Raw genomic sequence first — 19,755 nt, 5'->3', positions numbered from 1 at the left:
ACATATGGATTAAATCTCGGGTCGCGTGCTAGTAGGAGGCAGCTGGAGGAGAACTACTTCTCCTCACGGCGCACGATATGGTGCTCCGCACTGTACATACGATCGTGCAACGAAAACGCCGTCGGGAATACATGTATCGACCGATTCATATTGACTTATTTAAATGGCTGTATGTATGTGTGTGACGAGCGCAAATAGATTTAATAGAAGTCTCCTTAGGAGACGGTCATTTGTCGGTTCATTAAGAAGATTGATTGACGCGACTTTGTAATCGAACACATCGAGTCAAATTATTGACTGTCGCGTTCGCACAAAGAGAGAAACATTTATAAATTTATGTCTCTCTCTTTTCTAGTTTGAACGCTGAAGATTTTTGCTTGTGCAAAAAATGTTTAATTAACCGCATTAAACTCTCCTCTCGATAAAGTTTTTGCATCATATTGTGTCGCCAACACGGATGGAAACGCCGCCGGTGTGATGATATATAACTCGCGCGATATATAGAAGCGATGTGTAACGTAACGAAAGCAATTTTCATTTTGAATTTCCATCGCTCGTCATTTTCCCCTTTTAATTTGTTGCTCATCGGCACGTAAGGTGCGCGAGCGATTGTTTCGCGTGATTTTTCGCGGTGTTTTATTGCGGAATTTATCCGACGTGTTTGACACGTTTGCAATAATGGTCGCGCCGAGCCGATCGGCCCGAGCGTCGTTCTCTCGTAATGCACTGGCGGGGCCGACGCCGCCGTCACCGCCGTGGTCCATTGAAAATTGCATTGTAATCAATGCGTCGTAGATCCTGAAACGTGACGGTGCGCTCAGCCGGCAGCTTTGCACCCCCCGATATATACATATGTATATACATACATATATATGTGCACACACATTGGGCGCGCATTCTTTTCGCTTTCTATCCTTCTCGCCGTGTTTCTTTTTTTTTTTTTTTTTTTTTTTTTTTTTTCATTTTTTTTTTGTTCTTTGTCTCGGGTTCGAAACACGCCTCGGAGATTAGGATAAATGCTTCTGGAGCAGCGACGGGTCGCGCACACAGTTTACGCGTCTCGTAAATCGAACGATAAATTGATCGCTCGCCATCGTAAAGCTCCGCTCACACGCGCGCACACCCCGTCGATGAAATGGAAACGCATGGTCCCTGCGAGATGCAACGCGGTTAATAGAGAATACTTCGTTGTTTCCGAGGTGAAAAGAAATTTACAAATGGCTCGACTACGAGCTAATATTTCAACTCGATCTCGAAAAAAAATGTATATGTATTGGTATCTATTATTTAAGGTTGTTTTTTTTAGAGTAAGATGTGTGCGTGATCATATGTGCATGATTTGCTGAATTGTATCCAAAGACATTATTATTATTATTATTATTATTATTACAAAAAATAGCACTGTAATCCGTTTAAAGTTACGAAAGAAACGAATAAAAATGAATTTTCTCTTTTAACAGGAATGGATTCCACGAGATGTGAAGCTTTAACGTCGCGCGAGAAAATACGAGGGTATTAGAGAAGTGAAACGTACGCTACGTTTGCACGGGAGATTCGTGAAATCGTTCTTTTGTTTTGTTTTTTTTTTTTTATCCGCACGAGTTTATCGTCGCGATAAGTGTATACTCGATTTGTGCGCGATAAAGTAACCGCGATGAATCCTTACGTTGTGCCGTGAACAGTGTACGAAGAGAAAGAAAGAAAGAGAGAGAGAAAGAGAGAGAGAGAAAGAAGGGATCGACTCGGAAACTGCGCGACTGTCAAATGGAGTCTCTTCCGGATCACGAGGATGCCATCGCCAGACTCGAGCCCACGAACGCATAGTGAGATGATCGTGAACGTGGTGTGAGTAGCTGCAGCGATTTCTAAGAAGCAATTGCCCAAGACTAAGATGTACCCCGCGCCGGCGAGACATCCCGCCGCTCCCGTAAGTACTGCCTTCTTTTTCTCCACATAAACGAAGAAATCGGTACAAGCGGCAAAAAATCTCAAGCCGCATAAATGCGATACATTGTTTAATTTCGCCCTTAATGTTCGCGCGATGAAAGTTCAATTCACTGTGTGATAAAAAAAAAATTGGCTCCGCGCCAATAGTCACCACAGACGCGCGATGATGGCGCAACGAATTTCCCGAAGCGCAGCTATCGTATTTCTTCGCTCGCACTGGTATATCCACAACATTTTTATTTAGCGTTTGTCCATTGTAACGAGCGTCAAAGGGTAATGTAGTGTAATTACCGCTCGGCTCGCGGGAGAAGCGAAAGAGCACGTGGGAGTCGGGTCGACCGTTCTCGCACTTCGCGTTGCTAATTCGAAGAATGTTTGATTGTTCCCTCCCTCGTGTGTCCCCTCCGCCATCACCAACCACCACCATCACCACTACCACCACCATCTCCGCTCGTGCCGCTCTTTTTACCGTCATAATTTCACGCGTCGCTCGAGCTCAAAGTCCCTTACGACGAAACGAGACCACCGGCGAATTTACTGACACACACACATACGCGCGCGCGCGCACATACAAACAACGAATACGAATGAGACACGAGAAAAAGAAAGAGAGAACGAGAAACATATAGGCCGCGTTAGAAATTGTGGGGATTATTTATAGAGCCCGCAAGTCAACGTACAACAATTGCCGTTCATAGAAGCGGCCAATGGGCGATATGTGGGCACCACTCGTTTGCTTATTGACGCTGATGTGGCGCCGCTCAGCTTCAAGGGGGCACACCAAGTGGCTCGATCGTTTTCTTCCACGAGTATACTCGAAACGCGCGCGGCAACGACGACGACGACAGACATACGACAGAGAAGACAACGATATATAACTCCTCTTAATATATATATCACGCGAAACGACCCGATAATTATCGCGGTGACTAATATAGTAGGTGAACGCAATTGACCTCAAAGGTGAATCACAAAAGTTGAGCGTCGTTGTGTGCACGTCGTCGTCTTCTTGTCGTTTCTCCGCGAATATCATCGAGACGAGATGACGACACGCGATGCTCCTTTTAGCGTGAACTAAAGTCCGATAATTATCTTCTGCGACGCGACTGCTGGATGGAACACAACGCGTTTAATTAACTTGAAAATAATCATAATTAAATATCTATGTAGTTTTTACATCGTTTTTTCGCCTCGAGAAAAACCGACGATCTTCTTGAACGATCATTCTTTCGCGAATTGGCTGTTACGTGCGATGCCACGAGCTTTTAAGATCACGCGAAACATCTGACAATTATCGCAGTTGACCATTAGGTATATAATTGGCCGAAGAAGATAGACGTCATTACACAAGCGGCGATTATTTAACAGGAAACTTGCGCGCGCGCGCGCACGCGCGGTAGTATTGCGTGCGTTGCTTGCAAAGAAATTCATCGGTCGCATTACGATAAGTACACCTAACGCTTTTTCGCTTCCGTCCTTGGCGCGAAGAGGTGTCGCCTCCGCGTCGATGTAACACAGCGTGTCATTAGCAATCTTATAATGGAAATGAATGGAAATTAACTGCCATTAGACCGTGATACAGATTCCGGGCGTAATAACGTTGCGAAGAAAGCGGATAACACCGTCGCTATTAATAGCGACCGCGCGCATAATGAAGCGTAATCGTCGTGGCGTATGATCGAGTATTTATGCGCGGTCATTTAGCGCTTTATTTATTACGTTCTTCTTGTTCTTCCTCTTCACCGCGGTCGGAAGAGACGCGGCCGACAAACACTTCGCGCACGAAGAAGGCTCGTGTCTTATTAATGTGTTACGACGTAAGATGAATCTGTCATAAATAGATGACTTGACAGAAAAACGAATGTAAACGCCACATTTTCACAATTACCATCTCACCGAAAGGACTTTGATGTATGTCGTCGACATCGCGAAAGGCCACAACTGTCATTTAGAAAACGCCACTTCGTATTGAGGAAGCGAAATGTAATAAGTGTGTTTCCCGCGGCGGTAATATTAATTATACTGGAAACGAGAGAAAAAGAAGAAAGAAAGAGAGAGAGAGAGAGAGAGAGAGAGATGAAAATGTCTCTTTCTTACGTGATCACTCGCTTTGCATTTCAAATTTTCTACGTAACAGCTGATTGTCGGTATCGCGATGCAAGAAAAGTAGACGCTGGTAAGAAGCGAGCCGTGCCTCCTCGCTTACCAACGAAATAAACGAACGCACGGCGCCGAGCGCTCGAGCGTCTCGCTCGTAATTCTGTAACTCGATCCTTCGCGAGGTGGATAATAAAAGGCGAAATAGTTTATTCGCGAGAGTCGTCCGTTGTTTTGAGACGCGCTCTGTCTCGAGAGCGACGACGACGACGCGCTAGTCCGGACTAGTCGTAGATAACTAGAAAACTGCAAAGTGCGCGAGCAAGTCGAGAGAAATACGAAAGAAGGGCTTTAAAAGGATATCGCGCGATTAAATTCGAAGAGAAACGGAATTTTGCGACACAATATATCCTGACGTTTTCGTTTTTGTCAAATAAAAATAAAACACGTAAGATGAGTATTTTTACGATATCTGTCAGATGTCGTTTGCTTCTACTCACTGAGTGTAGAAAAAGAAAAACCTCGACGGATCGCGATTAATATAACAGTGACATAATCAAAGTAGATGAAGATTCCTCTTTCTCCCACGTTTTTCTCCGTCCGCGACTAATGCGTCTTTGATTAATAGTTATCTCTCGTGTTGTCGGGGCGTGCATTAGAAGTTAAGCGGGAACGATAGCGGCGAGAGAGGAAGGTATACTATAGTTTTCTCGTTCTCGTCGCGACGATATAGTTTACGCAAATGTAGGAAGTAATATCGCGGGGACAACGAGAGAGGAGTCTCGCGCTCGACGCGCTCTTTGCAAAATGCGCCCGGCTGAGCGAGCGTGCGAGAGACCGAGAGAGAGAGAGAGAGAGAGTGAGAGTGAGAGTGTATGTGTACGTATACGTGTGTGTGTGTATGTGAGAGCATACACCGAGAGCGGAACAAAGGGACGCCGCTTTGTTTCGTCGTCTCTTTTCTTCTTTCCCCCATCCTCCTCTCATTTTCTCTCGCTCTCCTCCCGTTCTTCTTGTTCCTATCCTCTCGTTGTCGTCGACCCGCTCTCCTCGCCGTTGCCTTCTCCCGCGCCCTTTTCGTGCCGGCTCTTCGTCGTGTCGTTTCGTGCTCCAGATTCCACGGATTCTACGCGCATCGCTCCCTCATAAAGAGATCGCCCGTACTGGATTTTATATGAAAAATCTCGCCGTTTATTGCTTTATTGGCCCCAAACGCAGAGGAGGAAAAGAGGGGGAGAGAGAGAGAGAGAGAGAGAGAGAGAGAGAGAGAGAGAGAGAAAAGAGAAAGAGAGGAAGGAACACTCGACGTTACGCTTCGATTCGAAATTACGCGTTTGAATTTTTGGTTCACGGGTCATTATACGATTGCGCATTCTCGCAACATATTTGATAAAAATATACAGTTATTACGTGTGTGGATTTCTCTCCGTACACGTGTACACATACACACACATACGTTTTATACTGGGAGAAACAATAAATTGCTAAGTGTTAGTGAGAGAATTGCTCGTGAATTCGAAGCAAACCATATACATTGTGTACATGTGTGTATGTGCATACAAATGTGAGCGATGAATTTTTCAATGGTCAACAGAGCGAACGATCTATCGGTTGCAAGATTGGTTTTGTACATGCATAGTTGTAACGGGAAAAATATATCGAAGGAGAGGGATATTCGGGAAGAGCAAGAATTAACTGAAAAAAAATTACTCGAATATGAGACGCGGCCTCTGAATATTGTTTGGAGGAGGTTTCTGCACTCGGCTCGGCGATTGGAAGAATTACGTTGTAATTGGTTGTATAAAAAATTGGGAATGTGTGTGTGTGTATGTGTGTGCGCGCGCACACCGCATGAAAATGATCTGCCCGTCGCGTCGGTCAGTCGTTTCGTGAAGCTTTTTTCCGCGTATTGGAGGACGGAAAAAAATTTGTCGATGACAATCGCTAATCAAATCGTTCGCCGACTAATTGTTCCCCGAATGGCTCGTCCGAATTGGTATGAGGAGCGAAAATTGAAAATGTTCGCCGGAGGCTTCGTTGAGCTTTGAAAGAGAGGAAAGTCACAGGCTGTACGGAATTCACATTCACGGAAAAAAAATGTGTGTAGATGGGAAATGTGAAAGGAGTCAAATCTAAAGAAGCTCTTTTCGATAGAAAGAAAAAACACTTAACGATTGTGAGAAATTTAACGCGGCCAAAGTGTAAGATGCGTAATTGCAGTCTAAACTTAATGATTTAAAAACAAAAAAAATACCACTCTTTATGTTGCAAAAAGTTAACTCTTTTCTACACTCTACGTAATTAGATCTTTCTTGTTCGTGTTATTTTGCTTTAATTAACGCATGTAAAGACGATATTAAGGAGAGAAACGTGTTTAATCTTAATCTTATTTTGCAGAATTTAAAAGGGCGCGCGAGAAAGATGAGAGCATTATAAAAGTATATTCTCATTTTCGTATCAACCTTTCGCGATTTATGTAACAAGCTCGTGCCAGCGTTGAAAACCCTCTAAAGCCCCCTACGGTTGGTCTTTCTCGGCGCGCGTTTTACTTCCTTCTCACACTCTCTCTTTCTCTCTCCCTCTCGGAATAATGGAAACGCTCCAAAGTTTTTACGGTCGCGCCGCTCGAACGCACGGGAATCTTTCTTTTTTTTTTCCTTACGGCGCCAGAATCATAATTCGGCCCTCGCGTGTACCGGCAGCGAAGTGTAGAAAAGACATTAGCTGATTTTAAGGTGTTTCGAGAACTGTCGTAAAATACGAAAACTCTCGCAAGCCGCGTTTGCGGATATTAAACGCGTATCGTTTAATTTAATTTTGTGCGTCAATATTCTGCGGGATATATGCACGCGACGAAAGAAATTTATTTCACTATGCAATTTATCACTTGTCTTATTTTGCATTTTCAAAAAGACGCGGATTACATTCTGCTCTCTTTTTCCCCTCTCTTGATTCCTCTCACTTAAAAAGCTATCCAATTAGAATAATTAAAATCATTTAAGAGAAATTTCTCGATAAATTAAATTGCAACATTTACGCGACGATCTCTTTCTTCTTTTTCGGTTTTTTTTTTTTTGTTCGAGACGGGTTGCCGCGGAGTAAAAACGATTCGCCGTCCGATGAAAAGTGCCTGGAGTGATTAATCGTGGGGATTAATTAATAGCGGGAAAGGCAAGAAACGACGCGCGGTTTCCCCTGATTAATCCGTCACGTAGGTAGGTAGGTAGGTAGGTATGTGTGTTTGCGCGTGTGTGTGCGTGTGCGTGTGCGCGGGATTTCGCGAAATCGTAATCAGACGAATGATCCTTTTCACTGCGGCGGATGATGGACTATGATACATCGAAAGGGATTCCGTTCTGTTCATCTCGTCCTCTCTATCCCATTGTTTGACCCCCGCCGTAAATACACGTTATATCGCTGACGCCCGGCTCGAGAGTAACTACTTCGCCGTGCTTCTCGAACACGATTGCGCACGATCATCTCTCTCTCTTTCTTCCATCTGGCGCACCGATTTTCTACTTTACGTTTTACAAGCGACGTCTCTTGTCGTTCCGCGCCGCAGCCTTTTTGTTGCGCATCAGCTCGTGAATCGATAAACTCGAATCAATGAAAATTTTATTGCCTTTCAAATTATATACATTAAAAAGAAATATTGTTAAAATTCTATTTATACATATTTACATTTATTATTCTATATTTTTATGTATAATTTAAATAAAAATAAAACTTTTATTACTAAGTTACACAATTAAGGGTGGGATAAAAAAAAAGTTAAATGTTTTATGTGATCAAAAATCTTTTCGCTCTCTACACAGCGAAGTTTTAAATGTATCGAAATTTATAAGTATAGTGCGGCGTTCGCGTGTTTCATCGTTTATACAGCTGCAGCAGATTCGGAAACCCGTCGGAAACTAATTACTCATTTCCCTCGCGCGTATTTGGCGAAGATACTTGGTGCGTTTAAGATTAAAGGGAGGTTGTGCGGGGAGAGAGAGAGAAAGGAAGCAAGCCGTTCGGGGGTCTCGTAATTGGTGAGTTTTAGCGGCATAATTCCCATCCATCTACAGGGGCGTATCGCTTCGGCCTATGGCTTTTTAAGCGTCGGTCCACGATGTCCACGACGATAGGGTAGTCGAGTCTGCTTCCCACCGCATACACATAATACACACACGCAACACACATGAGCGCGCTCGTTCACACACAACTCTAGTCCTCTTTCTCGTTGTGTATACGGGGTTGCGGGGGTACGAGCTTTATTCGGCTGTTGGGATCCGTTAGGCTCTCCGGAGTTTGAGGGTAAGAACGGTATGACAAGCATTTGATGAGGGGACCAACGCCGCCCACTGAAATCCCAAGCGGTTCTCATTCCCGTTCCTGGAAATTATTCTGCACCACTAAACGCGTCGCCAAACACGTTCTCGTTTAACGCACAAAATGCCGAACTGTCACACGAAAAAGAAGCTCTTTTTCGTTACGTTATCTCAAAAGATAACAGTAGAGTTTTTGTAACAGTAAAATTTACATAGACAAATATATTTAACAATCAGTCAACGTTTGTTGTTATCAATGTTGTTTTTTCACTATCTTCGCTTTGTGTTGTTAAGAGCGTATCGCTTTTCACAAGTAATACCAGCTTTTTAAATTCGTAAAAGAGACCGCAACATCTCTATCGCAAACCACCCCACCCTACGTAAGAAACCGAAGGTATATAGACGAAAGGTATTAGGAAAGGTATAGGACATTGGTAGGAACGGAAATCGATAGTGAATCAACTCTCGAAGGCACGTTATCGTAACGCGACTGGCGCGTCCAAGGTGGCCGCGTTATCGCCGCCGAGTCTTTTTATTGCTCGACTTTTATTGTTCTCCCGCATGAGAGAGAGAGAGAAAGAGAGAGAGAGAGAGAGAGAGAGAGAGAGAGAGAAGAGAAGAGAAGAGAAGAGAAAGAGAAGAAGGATGGTTAGTGGGCGGCTGCGCGCGCGCGACTGGAATGTGTCTTCGGTCTTGGAGAGCAAGATTGATCACCACTGCCAACTGTGTCGGAGATGGTCGCAACACTCTTGCCACACACCGGGGGGGGGGGGGGAGAAGCGGAGGAGAAAGAGGGGAGGAAGAAGAGGAGTCACCGAGTGTCCCCAGTTGCGAGTGGCTCTCAGAGAGTATTCTCTCTTGAACCAACAGTGCATTCGTCTACACGGCCTGCATTCGAAGTTGGGAAACGCTGGCGGGATCTTGTTCAACATTTACATTTACATTTACATGTCGAACGGGGATCGACCCTCGGCCAGCCTCGTTAAAGGGCTGGGGTGAGAGCGAGAGGGAGGAAGAGAAAGGAGAGAGAAAGAGAGAGACACAGAGAGGTATTCGGGACGAAGGGCACCAGAAACACATAGACAGCGCAGAATGACTATCACTGGTTGCCGCTCTCTCGCACGTTGAATCGTCGTCGTATATCGCGAATCATGCCGCGATCGATCGAAAGAACGGGCCGTACGGGCTGTGTATCGGAATGCTAGCGGCTGCCTCATAGCGGTTTCAATTAGCCGGAAATTTCGTTAGCTGCTTATTCGATCAGGTAGTCGCTGTAGGGCGGAACGGTCAATCGGTAATTAACCGCTCGAATCGCAAACTTTGACTTTATACATTGTAATATCGCGGGGACGAGCATTATTCTCACGTGGTCTCTGCTTACGCACACCACCTCTGAAACGAGACACAAGACCGATCGGAAGACGCGATATCGGTAACTTCGCTCCGAAGTTATATCAATCATTCGGCTATCTCGCGCTTCCTCACGCAATATCGGCGCGCGTGGCGAACATCGCGCAGAAAAATGTAATTAAAAAAACAAAAAAAAAAGAGAAAAAAATTCAAAGTTGCCGACTTACCAATTAATCAAAGTACCATTACAAAAATGGGCTCGGAGAGTAAAATACAAATTAATATCTCGTATTTGCGTGTTCAATCAACTTCAGACGACGTTGATCGAACACATTGCGAAAAGGAAGAGAAGATCGCTCTCGTTTTTCCTCGTAACGAACGTGTCCGGAAAAACGCTCGGCGTGATCGATAAGCGAAATCCTTTGAGATTCTCTTCCGCGCTTTCGCCTTGATCGCGATTCCGCGCTTCTTCTTCGTGACGGAAATAGCAGCAACGCTATGACTTTATTAGATTGCATTCTTTATCGATTTGTATAGATGTATGTGCGTACTTTGCCAAGTCTCGTGAGTTTACATGCGAACTTATCTTGAAGCCATACACTTTACGTTTTACAAGAGTTTCACTTTGCTTGTTACGCGCTATCGTTATTTGCGCTAATAAAAACTCTTCGATCATTTTCATCCAAAATATATACATGTTCGTTCTGTCTTATCACGCGTACTAACATAACGAAAAGAATCCATTTGCATGTTTTTCTCGATATTTTTGTTTTTCTTCCATTTCTCGCGATTGTGACTTCCTCACATCGGAAAGTTAGCATATATCAAAACGGAGGAACTAGAATATCTACTCGACTCCGGCGAAGTCGGTTGGTTTTTTTTTTTGCTCGCAATATCGTCGGACGGAGCGATCATTTCCGAGCGAAGGTTTGAGAAAACGAACAGGTGATACGACGTTCCGCTGCTTTCACGTGGATAAAACGATTATCGTTCTCACGACGGTTCGGCGTATAAGACAGAGGAAAAGCTTGCGACGCCGTCGAAAGAGCTGGCGAGTCGAAGACGAGCTACCCTCTCTTCTTGACGGGACGAAGGGTAGGCGCGGCGAATGAAAACGAGAAAAAGGCCGACTTCCTTGTAAGACTATAAACGGTTCACCCCTCGCGTGACGAAGACATTTACCGAAGGCGGTATCCACGTGGAGAAAGACGATCGAAGCCACTCTCGTGGTTCCTGCTGGTACAAGCGAGTTCTTAACTGCCCCGTCAGATGGCCACTTCGAAGATCGTCAATCTGTGTACAGTCTTGGGAGTCTCTCGTCTTCCCTTTCTGACGAAACTCTGTCGCCTGTTCCGAATCTCTGTGAGAACGAGGCGTCAGTCTTACTGCCCGAGGCTGTTCTCTATCTCTCTCCGAAAAAAAAAAAAAAAAAAAAAAAAGATAGTTCGTCGCGCGAGATCGATCGCCGCGATGGTCTCGTGATGATGAGCAAGCAAGAAACTATTCCCATTCTATGGAAAACACTCGCGAGTTGATATCTCGCGGGTAAATTACATTTCTATAAATATCCCGTATTGTGTTACCAAATATTTCGGTGGAATTCGTCTCCGGAGGCTCATGAATTATTTAACCGACGACAACGATTGCTATCGAGGAGACAAGACGGGAGCTCGGAATTCGCTGAGGATTCCCCAGGAAAGCCGCGACTTTTGGCACCAATTTCTGTTCCCGTTATACACCCCTGTCTTTCTCTCTTTCACCCTCCTCTGTCTCTTTCTCTCTCTCTCTCTCTCTCTCTTTACTTGAGCGCTGACAAGTACTCTTTCGTCGAGGACGAGTCTTGTTTTAGTGGCGCGCAAGTTAAGGGGGAAGAAGCAAAACGCCCAAGGGGTGGCGTCCATTGTGCCGTACAATGGCACGTGTGTTTGAAATGCGCGCGAAATGCGCACCTGTGCACACGTACATAGGCGCGCGCGCACGCACACACATATACAGAAAACTTACACCGACATCAGAGAATCCTCGCGCGGCGTCTGAAGCGCGCGAACGGAGATTGTTTCGGTTCTCGGCCTCCGTCGTCGGGGGCCTCATTGTACTGCCCGCGCACCTTCCCCCCTCGTGTACGGCACGGAACGTCTAACCTATAATAATCGTGCCGATATATAGAGAGACCAGCGGGAACCTGTAATGCTCGGCTCGTCGTCGTGCACGTATACGCGCGCTCGTGTGTACGTACGCCGCGCGTTTGTGTGTGTGTCGTTGCGACACGAACGTGAGGTTACGCGAAGGAACGAGAAGCGAGGCTATCTATGCTGCTACACAAAGTGTCCTAGAATCGTCGAATGTCTCCTTGAATACATATCAAGAAGGAAAATCAAAAATATAAATCCCCGATTGAACTTCGAAATCAATTGTTTTTCACAAAAGAAATTTTATTTTGAGTAGTCAATCAGTTTTCGTTTAGTTCTTGATGACATTTGTGTTAAAATCAAATTACGTTAAGCTCTAAAAGAAATCAGATCAAATTCACGCTGTAAAAGAGCCAAATGCTGTTATTGTATATATTTTTTGATTCAATGTATTTAACAAAATATTTTTGTTTCTCGTTTTTTTGCATCTTTAGTGAAAAAAACCGTTTTGTTAAACACTCGACTTTTTATGTTCTTAATTAGATTTTAGATAATTTTGCGCATAAGAGCGAACTATGCTTTCTCTTCGAGTCTGATAATCGAGACCTAATTATCGCGAGCGTTCGATTGTAAAGAGCTATCGGGGGAAAGATATTGTTAGGGTTTCAATTCTCCCTTCTCCATTCGGCTACTTATTATCGTAACGGTGAATTGGCGCTTGTTCGAAACGCATGCTTCCACGCGCGCCTACAACTTCACCACGTGTTCTCGCACCCTACCCGATGTCTTCTGTTTAGATTTCGCTCTGCCGATGTGCGTCCGTTTCTTTCTGGCGGCGAAGGGCATTTGTTTGACGCGCAACGCCGTCGACGTTGATCGAGCACGCGCGCACCCTTAACGCGCTCCGAAATCTCCACAGCGTTGTCATCCCGAGGGGATTTTACGCTAATCATATTAATGTTCGTGTGTGGAAAACTAGTTCTTTCATTTTGTGCGCGTGGCGAAATACGCGCGCACATTTGCACATAAATAATTCAAGCAGAGTCTTGAAAACTTAATTTCAGTTCTTCGCTTGCTTGAGCGTTGCGCGAAATTTCACACACTGTCCTAATAATTACTTCAGCTTCCGACAATTGCGTAACTCATTTACAATAATTAAAAATTAATTAATTATTCGCAACTCATAAGTTATATTTAATATAAGAGAGACAATGCGGGGTGAGAAGCTCGTTAACTGATTTTTCTATTCATTATGTACAATATTATTACGTGTGTTGTTTATTCTCCTAAATAAAGTATTAGCTGGCGCGTGACTAAAGTATTAACCTTCCGACAGCGGACTTATAGTCAGTTTTTATGACTATAAGTCCGCTGTCGGATATATCTCATAAGAACTTAGTGGTATTAGTCGGAAATCATTTTCCATATAGATTTTTTAATTAAATCACGGGTAAAAAATTTTGCACCAACCTCCGCTGTCAGAGAGTTAATATAATAATAATATAAAAGATGTTGGGTATTCGAGGAAATGTATCTGTCGCTACTCTCGGACGATATCGTAAGCGTCTTTACCACCACTGTGAATTTTGCGCAATCCGTTTAGTGTGCGCACAAGAGCGCTCGTTCAAGAGGATCGTGATTCTATTAATTAATAACGGCGAGTAATGAAATGAACGGTCGCCGACACCGGCAATAATATCGAACCGCTCTTCTAGTCGCTTCACTTTGGGACGAGCGCGATTAACTGTGATCTTTGCGCTTTGCAGAGTGATTACTCTGATGATCGATCTACTTCTCCAGCGAGAATTAATATAAGTTCGCTTTCGCGCATTTTGTTTGTCGCGGTGATGCTTTTTCAGGTCGACGATCGGTCGGAAAGTTCAAACTGAATCTCTTTCTCCGCGCTGTCCCTTGCACAGTCTCTGCGCGAGCGCTCTGTTCTTTTTCCGGTCTTCTAATTACACGTTTGGTACTTGCGATCGTTCTCGCACGACCGTGTACAAGAACGATCGCCGACGTACTTCTTCTCTCTCTCTTTCGAGCCGACCAATCGAGACTTAATTACGTTATGACAGCGCCGGCAGGGTCGTATGAAATAATTACGGCGCTATCTCGTAAACGCGCTGAGCTTTTTCTTTCATCGCGAAAAACTTGCTTGCCATTAGATCGAGCACGAAGGAACTAATCGCGGCGTCTCGACCTCGCACTTCGCTCAGCCAAATGATCCTCCTTCTCCCTCTTCTTCTCTCTCGTTTCTCTTCTCCCTCATCGCTCACGGATACGATATCCGCTTTTTGCGCCATAACGAACGATTACTTCTCGCTCGTCCTTCCTTCGTTTTTCTTCTCGTCCACCCCCTCCGGCCGCTTTTAATGACCGTTCACGCGCGTATAATCGACAGATCCGCGACGATGATCCGCCCGAGAAAAATGTTATTTGCGCAGGATGCGCTGTCGCGCGCGCTTGTGTACATGCACACACGTGGCGTACAAGTTCTCGTCCGAGCTTCCACGCACGAGTTTTGTCGTCGTCGTCGTCGTCGTTGTCGTTGTTGTTGTTGAGCTCGTCGGTCATATCGGCGCGCCGATGTTTACTCAACTGCAGCTGCGTCAGCGAGTCCGGCGTGTGCGTCGTCGTCTGACTTTGAGTTGCATCGCACTGCCGCTTCTCCGCCCGCGGCGACGTTATTTCCATTAGAGGCAGAAGTAGATTTGTGACCTGTGTGCGGGAAGGACCTCGAGTCTGTCTCGTGGCGTATTTCTCACTAGACAACCTAATGCCTAAGACGGTAAAGTTGGGAATAGTTTTGAAATGATTCCAGAGTGGAAATTGCGCGAAACTATGCGCCCGTATCAAAGCTCATCTCGGCGAAACAAATCTCCGTGTGTGCGAGAGAGAGAGAGAGAGTGAGAAAGAATAATGTTTAATTGCTCTTTTTTCGAGACAATGTGAAAATATCAAAGAAAGTGTTGAAAAAGCAAAGAAAAACATTTTTCTCAACTGAGGACACATTACAAACATCGCAGCAAATAACGTAGTGTAACGTGGTATAAAAAGGTTCGCTTAAAAACTACGCGCTCTTGTTTTCGATGTATTTACCACCGTCGTCGGGGGCGGGAGAAGAACGATTTATATCCAATGCATGTCCGTTTCTCGTGGAAGCGCGCAGGACGCCTTAAGAGGTTCTCGCTTACGTCACCCGATCTTTGGAACCCAGCAAAAGTTGGGAAGGAAAGGGGGGAAAGAGCCCTCCGAAGACCTATTACCTTATTTACGATTCGCACGGCCATTATCTCCCAGCAACAAAGTGAACCAGCCGGTTTTTCGATACTATCCGCGCGTGTATACTCCACCGGTGTGAAAGAAAAAGGGGGAACCCCTTTCGGATGAGAGACGAAACACAAAAGACACGCACAACACACGAGCGCCGCGCAGTTTTGCGGTCGTGGCCACGTTGCCCGAGAACGAAGGAGGAGGAGGAGAAGGACTTTTGTGTCCTCGCTCCTTAATAACACGCGCGTCCTAACGTGGAAGACACGTGGTGACCCTGGCGAAGCTGCGAGCGTTTCACGATGTTATCCGAGTATTCCGACGATATATCGACGTGGCGAAAGAGTTTAAACGGACATTTCTTAGCTTATTGCTTTCATAAAATTTGTTTAACTTATACTTGATATACGTATTCTCGATTTTGATTCGCGTATTGCAATATCTAAAAAAAAAAAAAAAAACGTTTGAAAGATCGTATTATTTCACGCTATTTTGATAGCGACACATAAGTTCGAAATACGCAGATAGTACATTTACATTTTTAGAACGTCGTGGCATAAAAGTAGCAATTTCAGCAGCGCAAATAAGTACCATCGAGGAATAATGACCCGGTCGACTGGTGGGAGTCTCTAATTTTGAAGCATGCGATTTAAGTTTCCGTCCAAGTATTTATACATCGACATTTACGTCAGACGCGTGCTACCGCATGAAGATAACTGATCTTCTCTTTGCTATTTTCGAATTTTTTTCGCGCGTTTCAAAATAAAGAGAATAGACAACTGAAAAATCAACGCTACAAAAGAAAGAACAGAACAGTAATATTAGAACAGTAATAGAAAATATGTCAATAAAAAACCAATTTGTATTTTAAGTACATAGTTAATTACTAGCTGTAATAATGAAACGTTTCGTGTTTCTTGTTATTTTGCGTCGGTCTATCGTTCGCGATCTATTGTTCATTTTTTTTTGTCAAAAAACTATCTGCTAAATGCAATAAAGCTCGGGTCGTGTCTCTATTGAAAAATGTTTGTAGTCGCAGCCAAATTTTCGCAACGGTGAAAACATCGCGAGATAGAGATATTTGCGCGAGAACGAACGTCAGTGAGAGAGCGTCAAATCGCAGGGGGACATAGTACGTTAATTAATTTCAACCGATGGATCGCCGTGTGCTCGCCGCTGCTACCGAGAGTGCGCGCGGAAAAGAGAGAGGTTTCGATTCGATGAAAACGAATTTGTCGCGCGTTGGCCGCGATCCGACACGATGCGAGCCGAGCGCGCGCCGCGGCGCAACAACCTGTTCGATGACTTTTCCGTTTGATGATTGCAACAAGTGAGGCCCACCGCGCGCCGTGTGCTCCTCTCCCGCGCTCTCTCCTAAACCATTTTACCACCGACAGCCATTCCCCGTTTCGCATTCAACAAGTGGCCAAATCATTCAGCGCGGGGCCGCGATCCCTCGAAAAATCGGAATTTTCGAGCGCGCCGTCACTTGGCCAGTCATCGATCGATCACAGTCAGGGAAAAACGAGATAGTTTTTTTTCTCGTGCCAGTTGCGGCCGATGGTACATCGAGATCATTAACGTCGCACCTATACATATATACGTATCGAAATAAAAAAGACGCGTTTTTCTTCCCTACATAATTCCGCTTTGATTGTTGCAGTCAATTTCCACTTTCGAAAATCCACACGCGAGTTCTCGCGCGGTAATGACAGCATTCAGCGCGGGGCCTGCTTTTAAGAGGCGCGCGAGGAGCGCATCCTTTCGAAATTCGATTGACGCCCCTTCACCGCAACGTAATCATTACTGTCATCGAAAAGCGCCGATCCTTTCCTCCGTAATTTTAGTCGGCGCGCCGAGTGCCGTCGGTGGTGTATATATACCTGAGGTTCTCTCGCTCTCTGAAGAGAAGCCGGTGGTGGTCGTAGTGGTGGTGGTGGACTTCGAACCATCGTGGTATCTGGTGGAATGGGTCTCATTAAGGACGCCTTCACACAGCCCTTCATCCTCGGCTCTTCAGGCCCGCGTCTTCACCCTCCCTGTCCCGCCTCTCGTCCTTTCTCGCCCCCGCTCGAGACGACGTTCCGTCTTTTATACCTGACTGCCCCTTGCTCGCATTTCTCCTCTCAGTCCCGTGCGCGTTTGCGTGCGCCTTATGTGCCCGAAGGCCATCCGACGGTTCCTTGTCATCTTCGACCTTAAGCACGTCGTGGAACTCAAATGTGTTTCCAAAAGGCATTCAAGGCGAAACGAGAAACTCTCTTTCTCTCCTTCCCTCTCTTTTTCTCATGTGTGTGCTTTTTGACAATTCACCCGCAAACCACAAATATACCACATAGTGGAAAACTTTGTAGCGTCGTGGAACAAAATCTAAAGATCTTATGCTATTTACAAAATTGTGCTTTATTTTTTATTTACATCTTTTTATATTTTAATTATTTTTTCAACTAATTGTATGCGGATTTTTCAAACTTTTGTTACGTGAAAAGTAGAAAATGATTTCCAATAGAAAATAGCAGTCTGGTTTCGGTTCACATAATAACAAATAAAAAAAAAAAAACACTCAAGTCTAAAGTTTTTATGTGCAAAGATCGTTGCTACATGTATTTTTCAGGATGAATAGCTCTGGCAACAAGCACTGTCTGCTCGCACATTAAGCGCAGATATGGTTGCTGCTCCATTTATTCGTATTAATAGCGGCGGATCCCGCACGTGGACTGACTGGCCCTGTAGCTAGAAAGATTAAACACAATATGTGTATACGTGTGCACGCCACAAAGTGACGGCAGGCCTGCTTGTCGCGGATGCCGCGGCTTATAGTCGTTGCGCGTTTTGCGCGCACGGGTTTAACGCCCACGTGTGCGCTCGCGCGCGTTATCCTCTATATCACGTATCCCTCGGCATTGTCGCGTACACACAGTTAATCGAAAATCCCTTCGTTTTCTCCTCTCCCTCCCCTCTTCGCTCCACCCTCACTCATTCACCCGCGCCACGTTTCTGTTGCAGGGTGGCGGCGGTAGCGGCGGGGCTGCAGGCGGGTTGAAATTCACGGTGGCGGACACTTGCGAGAGGATCAAAGAGGAATTCAATTTCATCCAGCAGCAGTACCACTCGTGAGTATCTCTCCTTTTCCATGCGCTCTCTTCTCTCTCGTGCTTTTCTTTATCCTTCTTATATCTTTTCTCGTCATTCTCTCACGCTTTACCCGCACTTCTGTTTTCTTTTGCCCTCTCGCTTTCCTTTCGCTCCGCTGCGTTTCCGCGAGATTATTTAAGACGGCGCTTTTTTCATTCGTATTTTTCTTGTTTTCTCGCGACGACGACGACGACGACGACGACGACGACGACGACGACGACGACGACAACGGACGACGACATTTGCTTTCGGCGATGTTGCGCGCGATTATCGATCGTTTTGCATGTGGTCTTTGTTGATTTTATTCGCGCATTTTTTTCGAAATATTCTTCTTTTGTGTGATTTTACTTGTTAAACAAAAAAAAAAATAAATTTCTACTTTGATTTATCTGACGCCATCTTTTGCACTCAATCATTTGTTGGCTTTTGGTTTTTTTTTTTCAGACTGAAACTCGAGTGTGAGAAGTTGGCCAGCGAGAAGACTGAGATGCAGAGGCACTACGTTATGGTAAGGCACTTTGTAAGTTCCTTTTTGTATCTTTCCTCCCTTCTCGATCGAGGTTTATATCTTTTCTTTCGTGAGTCAAGAAGGATTCAAGCCAAAAGCACTCGGACAACAATAATCCTCCCAACTTCCTTCTTCGCGAAATTGTTGATGGTATTTGTGATCGTCTTGTTTTTTTTTCTTTTTTTACATCTCTTGAAGAGCAAATCGCGTTGAATAAATAAGCATCCTAGAGTATATCATAAATTTTATATTTTTAAAGTGTAGAAAGAGAGAGAGGGAAAGAGAATACCGCTGCTTTTCTCTTTTGCAGCGAATATTTAATCCGACGTAAGTACTCGCGACTTGCGCAAACTGCAACTCCTTCGTTTAAAAAATAAAATCGAAATTCGATTATCGACTTTGGCGTGCATCAAAGTCTTGGAGAAATCTTTCTCTCTCTCTTTCTCTCTCTTTCGACTCGCAATTTCTGTATTGACACGCGAGGAAGAACACACAGCATGCGCTAGGCGCGCGCGATATTTGTCGATAACGCAAGCATGAAAGAACAGGATATTATATAAACGAGAGAGTGAATTGCGCGCGAGGCGTTCTCTAAGAGAAAAACGATCGATATTATTCTCGCTTCATATTGCCGGCTCCTCTTCGATTTAGTTCCATCAGCGCGGAGGCAATTAGTCCAGCCAACCGTACTAATCGTATCGTCATCGGTAAGGAGCTTAACTTGGACTTACCTATATTAAAGTGCAGCACACTAACGTGGGTCCGAAGTATTCGCCCGCGAGTATCCGTTTCTCCTCTTCGCGTTGAGGCGAGCGGATGTTATTATTGTCATTACCACGATAGACTCTCTTTTTCTTACGGAATTAAATAAAATTACGAAACCGATAGAGAGAGAGAGAGAGAGAGAGAAGGGAGAGAGGAGAGAGAGAGTGTGTTGTCTGAAGTGGGATAATTTATTCAGAAATTGTGAGAAAGCGTTCCTCTTTTCTCCAGATGTTATATTTTTTAC

General features: G+C 44.8%; 1 protein-coding gene across 1 annotated transcript in view; it reads left to right on the top strand.

The window, feature by feature from the left end:
- The first annotated feature begins 14,609 nt into the window (after positions 1-14,609).
- The window catches only part of LOC109858837 (protein groucho), a 40,454-nt gene continuing 35,308 nt past the window's right edge, over positions 14,610-19,755 (top strand). Inside the window, exons 1-3 of the mRNA XM_020436489.1 lie at positions 14,610-14,621; positions 18,110-18,216; positions 18,683-18,758. Coding sequence (XP_020292078.1) covers positions 14,610-14,621; positions 18,110-18,216; positions 18,683-18,758 — 195 coding nt within the window. The remainder of the gene's footprint in view (positions 14,622-18,109; positions 18,217-18,682; positions 18,759-19,755) is intronic.

Source organism: Pseudomyrmex gracilis, unplaced genomic scaffold, assembly GCF_002006095.1.
Source record: "Pseudomyrmex gracilis isolate BER0280 unplaced genomic scaffold, ASM200609v1 scaffold_6, whole genome shotgun sequence".
Classification (NCBI taxonomy): domain Eukaryota; kingdom Metazoa; phylum Arthropoda; class Insecta; order Hymenoptera; family Formicidae; genus Pseudomyrmex; species Pseudomyrmex gracilis.
The sequence above is the reverse complement of the archived record's forward strand: the minus strand, read 5'-3'. Positions and strand labels throughout refer to the sequence as shown.